The sequence below is a fragment of the Musca autumnalis genome, unplaced genomic scaffold, assembly GCF_047663935.1.
Source record: "Musca autumnalis isolate F117 unplaced genomic scaffold, ASM4766393v1 scaffold_4, whole genome shotgun sequence".
In the NCBI taxonomy this organism is placed as follows: Eukaryota; Metazoa; Arthropoda; class Insecta; order Diptera; family Muscidae; genus Musca; species Musca autumnalis.
This window is the reverse complement of record NW_027411977.1, coordinates 225093634-225103641: the sequence shown is the minus strand read 5'-3', so window position 1 is coordinate 225103641 and position 10008 is coordinate 225093634. Positions and strand designations below refer to the sequence as shown.

Genomic DNA, 10008 nt, shown 5'->3' with positions numbered 1-10008 from the left:
TATTTTTGGAAAGGGATTCTTGGGGAAAGATTGAGTTTTGTGGATGCTCAGTTTGTCCAAGATTCCTTTAATGGAAGCCTTCGACATTACTTTAAACCATTCGTGTTTATGAAACTTTTTACGAACCAAAAAAAAAAAATGCTTCAAAGATTACTTTTTAAAGAGATCTTCTATAGACTGAACACCATCTAAATGGCTGAAGATAGAAGACATACAGATCCGGAAGATAGTGGCCTCCTAAAACTCTCTATGTACATACAATACTGCCTAAAGATCTTTCATAGAAAGAAGGCCTTACTTTGAAAAGATTTTGTGCAAGTTGGAGAACGTATAAACTCAGTGTTCTATAGTTTTAGCACCACATAACACAACAGTCTTCTAAAGATGGAAGATCTTAATAAGGTGATTCGAATTCGAGCGAATTCAGGCAGTAGTCTTCATTTGCTGCCAATTTTTTTTGCGCGAAATATCCACAAAATTTAGAAAAGTTTTAAATTTAATTTTTAGAATCGAAATATTTTTTAGTTATTTTTTATTAAAAATATATTTAGACAGCAAATGAAGACAACAGTTGGTATTATGTATCACCTTCTTTCTTGCACCATGATTGTTACTAATAATTGAACCATGCATATGATTCAAAAATTAATGTCATCTTTAGGGGGTCACGCTCATATAAAATTCATGAGTGAAAATGATGAAAAGATGACATGCCAGATCACTTCCGTCCTTGGCATTGAAGATTTTGCTGGGTAATATGCATAGTTTTTCATCCTTCTATTTCATTTTCTATCGTTCACAATAACAGACATACATTTAAAGTCTGCTTTTAGGCGGTAAATAGAATTATCGACTAAATCACCCTGTGTTCCATTTAAATTTTCTTATCAAAGACACAAACAAAAAATTGACACGAGTCTCCCTGTATATCATGTTATCGTTTATCAGTGACTGACATTGCAGTCTATCATTTCGAAGTGATTAAAATGAAGAAAAACGGCGCCAATCATTTCGAGCGAAAGAAAACAACGAAAACAAAAACTATTAAGAATATAAAATTAAACAATTAACAGCGGAAAAATAATAATTCCTAATAGTAATTTGATTTTATTTATTCTAGAAAATATCTATTATTTATTTACACTGCAAACCAACTTGCAAATTCCCCAACTCACTATTGCAAACCACAAAGTCCCCAAAAAATCTGAAAAATAAAAATCTTATGGCCCTATAGTCTTAAGGGCTGTTTACACCATCTATCAATGTCATATGAGCTGTCATTTCTTTCACCCATTCGACATTCTCTATGTTTGTCAAAATTGACGTCATCCATACAACTTTCAATTTGTGCGTTCATACCTACAAGTGTTATTTTCGTATGACATAACCTATAAATATAAAAGCAGCTGTTTTTGTCAATGTTTACATTTATTGTTGAGTTACAAATTTGCGCAAATTTTTAATTTTGGTTGAAGGAAAATTAATATCTAGCATGTTTGTTGTGGTAGAATAGGTTTTTGGGGTTATAGAGGCATTCATGTTTTGCCACAAAGCAATAATTTCCAACACTGCTCCTTTCGACCAATCGATCTGAAAATAACATTATAAACACCCTTTATTTACTTTTCTAAATACTTAAATATACATAACTTTCCATTTTCTTTTTTAAAAGATTTTGTTTTTCAATTTTTTTTTAGAATGCCAGAAAACAGCTGATAAATTTATGTTTACATACGAGAATGCCGTATCAAATAGAGCGCTCCCTAAATGAAAAATTTACATATGAGTTGCCAAATCATTTTGATAGATGAAAATTTTCATAGTGGTCACACTATGTGTGCAACATTCGCAGGTAGAAAAATTGACATCTCATACGACATTGATAGATGGTGTAAACAACCCTTTACAAGGATTTCTGCAGGGTTTCTTTTTGCCGCCAATAACAAGCTAGTTTACTCTCCCCACAATGGAACACATAAGGAATACGTGTTAGGTAACTCAACTAGAAAGCAGGGCTTAAATAGGGGCACCTCTCGGATCGGGCTGAAATTTTTACAGTAGATAGCCCTTGGCATCCTGAATACAACGATATATAATTTTCCGGGGGGAAGTCCATACTTCCCGAGATATGGGTCTTGACATTTTACAATTCTAACGTGGGCAATATGGGTTTCGTTTTAAAGCTAATGGAGAGTACTTTTATGCAAGCGACCTATTTTTACACCTGTTTATAGGAGAATGTATTAAATTCCTGTTCAAAGCCGTCTACTTAGGAAACTTTAAATTTACAAGAAAGTTTTGTTTGCGTAGCCCACTTTTGTCATTGTCCATAGGAGCAAGTCTTAAATCCCCGGCCGAAGGCCGGCTACTTTAGAACACTTTCATTTTAAAAGAGAATGTTGATCGCGTAGCCTACTTTTGTCCCTGTCCATAGGAGAAAGTCTTAAAACCCCGGCCGAAGGCCGGCTACTTAAGATCACTTTCAATTTAAAAGAGAGTTTTGATCGCGTAGCCCGCTTTATTATTCCTGAGCTTTAAAACGAGTCCCATATTGCATAGGTTTTAAAAATAATGGTGATAAAAGTAAAAAAAATCAATACCCATATCTCAGGAAGTACGGACTTCCTCACGGAAAGCTATATATCGTTGTGTTCAGTGTGCCAAGGGCTATCTACTGTAAAAATTTCAGCCCAGTCCCAGAGGTGGCCATAAACAACCTATAGAGGTTAAAGTACGAAATCTCCAAAATGTCAAAACCCATATCTCGGGAAGTATGGACTTACCCCCGGAAAATTATGTATCATTGGAATCAGGGTCCCAAGGGCTACCTATGGTAAAAATTTCGGACCGATCCGAGAAGTGCCCCTAAACGACACTTGTTCCCATAAAATATTTGGTTGCATAACTCCATGCTTCTCGAAATATTGGACCCAAAGTTCGGTAAGTACCCTTGATTTGATTTCCTTGTAGAAGTCATCAGCATTCAGGCTTATTAATTTCAGATCAAAAGGTATAACATTTACAAAGGATGTCGTGAGAAAGTAAGAATAGACATACATAGGTTTAAGAATGCTGGAATGTAATTAATGAAGCTGCTTCACTCGGAGATCAATCTAATATGCATTGTGTTTCTCCTGTAAGTAGAAGGGAATATATAGAATGGAAGGGCCGCAAAAAATTAGACGGAGAGTAGGAAATCTAGTGTTGTTTAACATTGGACACTTTTTATACCCTCAGCATTTATGCTAACGAGGGTATATACAAATGCAAAATGTGCCTCATCGAAATAATGGTTTTAGAACCCAAGTATGTTTGGACGAAATGTGATTCGTTCGTTGAGCGCACGATAACTATCGAACGGATGAACCGATTCGGTTCAAATTTTGCCTTTCGTAATATTTTGCCCAAACTTAGTTTCAGTTCGAAGATGGGCTATATCGGTCTACTCCTTCCGGTACCTCCCACACAAAAGTTCGAAAACGTTCGGAAAATTTGTGCGCTCGATAACTCTTGAAGGGAGTAAACGATTTGGCCCACACTTTGTACATCGTGAAAGTTCTACCAGACTTAGATGAAGTTTAAATATGGACTCAATCGGTCCACTCCTTCGGGTACCTCCCACACAAAATTTCAGAAAAGTTCAGTTTAGGACCTGCTCTCGAATCGCTTTGATTTTTGTTGTAGAAACTTGTATTCGCTGTCCCCCATACGACGGTACAAGTTTCATCAGGGGCAAGTCCATACTTCCTGAGAAAATAGCATGAAAGTTGCAAAAAAACCCTATGGCACCGCGTGAGGTGGTTGGAGCGCAAGATAACTCTAGAACGGATCTGCCGATTCGGTCCAAAATTTGGCCTTCGAAGATAAGCCATATCGGTCCACTCATTCAGGTAACTCCCCCACAAAACATGAAAAATGTTCGGAAAAATTTTGCGCACGATAACTCTTGAAGGTTGTGACCGATGTAATCTATACTTTGCACATCCTAATATATCTACCAGATATAGATCACGTTCTAATATGGACTATATTTGTCTACTCCTTCTGGTACCTCTCATACAAAATTTCGGATAAGTTCACTTTAAGACCTGCTCTCGAATCACTTTGATTTTTGTTGAAGCGATTTGCATTCACTACCTCCATTACGACGGTAAACGTTTTTTCCGGGGCAAGTCCATTTTTATTGGGAAAACATCACGAAAGGTGTAAAAACTCCTTTGGCACCATATGTGGCGGTCGGAGAGCACCGAACTGTTCAAACGATTTGGTCAAACGTTTGGTCTTCGTCATATTATATCCAAACTTAGTCTCATGGGCAATACCGGTCCACAATTTTCGGTACATCTCCTCAATATTTAAAAAATGTCACTAAAATGATAGGACGATATCACTTGAATGGGGCAACCAATTTGGTCCAAACTTTGGATGTACACACACAGGTGAATTGTGGGCAACGGTTAAGTCACTCTCGAACCCTGGAAGAAGGGAAGACTGTGACTGTGGTCCTAAGTCACGTTTGGCGACGTTACGTTGACTGACCCGAAGAGGTGCGCAAGTAATTTCAATCGACAGTTTGTCGAGCATCCCGAGAGTGACAGGGCGAAGAGAAGAGTATTACGTCGCATCAGATCTCTTCCTGCCGAGGATGAACCACCACAATTTACAATGGATGATGTTGCCAATGCCATCAGGAACGCTAAATCACCCAAAGCGTTGGGCCCTGATGGAATCTCCATAGTAATGTTGAAGCAGCTGGATGAGCCGGGAGTCGAGTATCTCACCAAAGTCTTCAATTTGTCGCTAGCCACCCTCGTTGTTCCCGAAGTCTGGAAAATGGGCAGGGTGGTCCCACTACGGAAGCCAGGCAAGGATGCCAGCAAAAGTGAATCGTACAGACCGATTTCGCTTTTGTCGCCCGTAGCAAAGACACTTGAGGCCTTGCTCCTCTCCAGTATCAGAAATAGCTATCAAGTTGCCGATCATCAGCATGGATTCCGTAAGCAGCACAGCACGACAACAGCGCTGCACGCCATTACCACATATATCTGTAAAGGACTCAACCAGAGACGGCCGTGCGTTAGAACAGTGATGGTGGCGCTTGACTTATCAAAAGCCTTTGATACAGTCTGGCACTCCACGCTGTTTGAGGACATTGAGCAAACAACCCTCCGGCCAAGCTTGAAACGTTGGATAGTCAACTATATGTGTGGACGCCAGTCGTACGTGGAATTCAGGAATAAGAAGTCCAAACCCCGTAGAGTGAAACAGGGAGTTCCCCAAGGTGGGGTGATATCTCCGGAACTGTTTAACCTCTACCTCTCCTGTATTCCACTCCCTCCAGACGGCATTGAGATCGTGACGTATGCGGATGATTGCACGATCCTGGCGTCGGGTACCTATCCTGATGACGTCTGTGAGAGACTGAACAACTATTTAACCGATCTTACCACCTTTTTCCATTCGAGGAATATGCAGATTTCCGCCACAAAATCTACAGCCACCACATGGACAGCGCAGTTTGGACGTGAGTTGAATGTCGTGGTCGACGATAGCAGAATTCCGACCACAAACTGCCCTAAAATTTTAGGGGTCACATTCAACACTACATTCACGTCGTGCGCACACGGCACAGCTATCTGCGACAAGTTGAAAAGTAGGAACAAGGTCCTCAAGTCCCTGGCCGGCAGCACTTGGGGTGCAGATAAAGAAACCTTGTTGGCCACGTATAACGCGATAGGTCGGTCTGTGGTAAGCTACTTGCCAGAATGCCGCCCTGAGAACAGCGACAGGGTGCCTCCTCAAATCTTCAGTGGACCATCTACATGAGGAGGCAAAAATTCTTCCTGTAAAGCAACACAATGAGATGCTTTCGTTGCAGTACCTGCTTGGATGTTATCGTGTGAGCCATCCAAATCACCATCTTGTGGGTAGGCCCGGCCCATTCAGGGATATCAGGAAGGATATCCATGCTCTAGAGGGAGTGGTCCAACGATACAGGAGAGAACCCCTAGATCAACAAGCATATCAAGCAGTATTGAATAGCATTCACACGGACGCAGTTGCCAAGGCCTTAAGCAATTAAAGCGTGTGAATTGAGTACTCGGAGTACATCCTCCATCTATCGCAGCTGAGGAGCGTCAGCTGCCACGACAAACCAGAGTAGTTTTGGCTCAACTACGCTCGAGATATTGCAGTCGCCTAAATTCGTATTGGGCGGAAATCGATCGCGCCGTGCAAGACATATGCCCAGTATGCGGCATGGGCCCGCACGACACACAACACCTTTTTAACTGCCCCGCCAAACCTACCCATCTAACTCCAGTGGATCTGTGGCTACAACCCATCGAAGCAGCCATTTTTCTGGAACTGGAGATAGACCCAGAGCCAGATTAAACAGAGGAACGAACACATAAACATAATAAAAACACTGTTACAACAACAACAAACTTTGGATCTCCTAATATTTGATCAAAATTTAGTTTTACTTCTAAAATGGTCCATATCGGTCCTCCCTAAGGGTACCTGCACTACAAAAGTTCAACATTTGTGTCTTAGTTCAGTTAATTCCTAATCCACATTTTTGTCGGCAAGTTTAAATGTCCAAAAAGTGCCACAAAATTCGAAAGAGACCTTAAATACATTCGATCTATCCGGAAGTGAAAGTTTCGCTTCACATTGGCTGAGGGTATATATCTGTCGGCAAAGCCGACTGACACTTTTTTACTTGTTTACAGTCAGTTGCCTTTTTTACTAAAGAAATAAAAAAATATATATTTTTTTTATTTTTTTAATTTATTTAATTATTTTTTTTTTTTTAAGTTTCTTATTTACGTTTTTTTGTATACATTTAAAGTACATAAATTTCATTCATTTGTAAAAATATCTAAAATATATTTTTATTTATTATTATTAGCTTAAAATGATTTATTTAAATTCTATATCTCATTGTTTTTTTGATGATGTGTTTTGTGTTGTAGTTTTGTTTCGTTTTTTTTTCAATTATTGTTTGATTTGTTTCGGTGTATATTGTGGTTGTTATTATTGTTCATCAGTTACAGCTTTGTAAGTTTCAATTTACATTTTAAAAAAATAGTTACATAAATGTCCACCTTTTGCATTTATATAAAAATTACAATATAAAAAAAATTAATAAAAAAATGGTCAACAGAAATGCATAGAGTTTCACATTTTAATATACATTTGTTTTTGTATATACACACACATATATATGTATGTATGTAGTAGTTGCGGCAAGTATGTACATATGTATATGATACATAATTTGGATATGACAACAAATAACGTGGATGTATATAAATTGAGTGTAATATATACATACTTTGTTGCTTTTTCTTTTCTTTTTCAATGTTAAGGATCGTGGAAGGTACATAGATAGACATTTACTTGGACACAGGACCATGGTTTAAGGAAAAAGGGGGGGTTTAACAGGTTTTCTAATAATCATAACATGGCCTAATTTAACTCTTAACTACATACATAGAAAACATACATATATGAATTATATGAATTGCAAAAAAACACATTTTTCTCACTTAAAAAACTATAAGCTACAAAACATAAGAGTTTAGGAGGGTGGGTGGAGGGTGGAACATACATTTCAATGATACATATTATTTTTTCTTTACTTTAGTTTTTTTTTTTGAGTTCGTTTTTGTGATTTGAAGAAATGTTTGGTTGGTAGTGGGTGGGGGTAGGTGGATGTTTGATTATGATTTGTGGGTGGGGGAGGTAAGGGAAAGGTTACAAGATTTACTACTCTATTATTACAATTAGTTTTAGTTGTTATGCATGCATACAAGTCTCTCTATTAAATATAACTTAAGATGTGGCATTAACGGCCATTTCACGTGCCCAGTCAGGGAAAGTTGTTAAGCCGGGATAGACCACAGCGCCCCATGTTTGACAGAAAATGAACAAGACAATAATACTAATGATGGTGGGACCAACACCAGCAATAGCCTGTAAAAGAAATGAGAAAAAAAGTTTGGTTAGATTTAATCATGAAAACAAAAAAGTGAGGTTATGATATAAAAAAAGTGGTTTAATAAAAATAAAATGAAGATTCTTGGGTATAACAGGGATTTAGAGATCACGAGATCACGAATACTGGATTTTTTAAGTATTTTTTTAAGAAACAATAGACCAAAGCAAAGCAAATCTTTTCAAGGACCAATAGACCATAAAACGTGGATTTTTAAAGTAAATCTTTTGAAGGACCAATAGACCACAAAACGTGGATTTTTAAAGTAAATCTTTTGAAGGACCAATAGACCACAAAACGTGGATTTTTAAAGTAAATCTTTTGAAGGACCAATAGACCACAAAACGTGTATTTTTAAAGTAAATCTTTTGAAGCAACAATAGACCACAAAACGTGGATTTTTAAAGTAAATCTTTTGAAGGACCAATAGACCACAAAACGTGGATTTTTAAAGTAAATCTTTTGAAGCAACAATAGACCACAAAACGTGGATTTTTAAAGTAAATCTTTTGAAGGACCAATAGACCACAAAACGTGGATTTTTAAAGTAAATCTTTTGAAGGACCAATAGACCACAAAACGTGGATTTTTAAAGTAAATCTTTTGAAGGACCAATAGACCACAAAACGTGGATTTTTAAAGTAAATCTTTTGAAGGACCAATAGACCACAAAACGTGGATTTTTAAAGTAAATCTTTTGAAGGACCAATAGACCACAAAACGTGGATTTTTGAAGTAAATCTTTTGAAGGACCAATAGACCACAAAACGTGGATTTTTAAAGTAAATCTTTTGAAGGACCAATAGACCACAAAACGTGGATTTTTAAAGTAAATCTTTTGAAGGACCAATAGACCATCCAATGTGGATTTAATTCTTGAAATTAATTGATGTCATATAAAATGTTGTTTCTCATATTCAACTTACCATATCCTTTGTGCGAATATTTGCATAACCCGCCACCAGAGCATTCGGCGGCGTACTAACAGGTAAGTGGAAAGCCATACTGCAAGCCAAACCAGCGGGCAAGATTAAGTACAGAGGATGAATTTCAATAGCAAGAGCCTAAAAGTGAAATAACAAAAATCCAACATTAAAATATATATCCCAACTCTTTTGAAGCATCCTTCCACTTACCATTTCAGCCAAAACAGGTACCATAATATTGGCAATAGCCACATTGGAACTGAAGGCAGTCAAGAAGACAGCTACCAAAATGATGACCAACAAAAGAACAGCATGAGGCAACGATTTCAAACCAACCAAAGCCTGACCTATCAATTTAGCCATATCGGAACGTTTGCTACCCTCAGCCAAGGCGAAACCACCACCCAACAAGAAGATCAAACCCCATGGTACACGAGATTGAATAAATTTCCAGGTGATCAAAGAGGGAGTGGTAGCTGTGGGCAATGGTTGATTTTTGCGATTGCAGCAATAACGCATGAAGGCATAATTGGCGGGCAAAATGAAGCACATAACCACAACAAATATGGTAGGCATGGAATTCTTAATGGGCACAGTATCCAACCAATCAGCCCAACCGGGGAAAATACCAGGTTTACGTGTGAAATACATAATCACCATAATGATGAACAAAACCATAACTTGAATTTCATGTATGGACATAGGACCCAATTCCTTGTAACGTTGGTCGATGATTTTCTTGGCCACACCGGCACCCTGTTGACCCAATTTAACTTCCTCAGCTTCTTTACTCTTGGGACGGAACAAACCCATGAAATGGTATTGCAACCACACAAACATCAAACCGGTATAGACCAACATAGAGGGCACAGAGTAGAACATGAATGTGGGGAAATCCAATTGTTCCTTAGAGTTGGGGAAACGTGTCTCATAGAGACCCTTGAAGGTCAAATTGGTGGCAGTACCAATGACGGTGCCGCAACCACCCATTGATGAAGCATAGGCAATACCCAAATAGTAACACAAGGTGACTTTGGAGGGGTATGGGGGTCTAAAATAAAGCAAAAAATTGATGTGAGT

At 38.1% G+C, this 10008-nt stretch overlaps 1 protein-coding gene across 2 annotated transcripts in view; it reads right to left on the bottom strand.

The window, feature by feature from the left end:
• Positions 1-6977: 6977 nt before the first annotated feature.
• The window catches only part of Indy (tricarboxylate transporter protein I'm not dead yet), an 82073-nt gene continuing 79042 nt past the window's right edge, over positions 6978-10008 (bottom strand). For both annotated transcript variants that reach the window (XM_073981451.1, XM_073981450.1), the window contains exons 7-9: positions 9139-9979; positions 8929-9066; positions 6978-7980 (exon numbers count right to left, since the gene is read on the bottom strand). In XM_073981451.1, coding sequence (XP_073837552.1) covers positions 7840-7980; positions 8929-9066; positions 9139-9979 — 1120 coding nt within the window. In that variant the 3' untranslated portion in view covers positions 6978-7839. The remainder of the gene's footprint in view (positions 7981-8928; positions 9067-9138; positions 9980-10008) is intronic.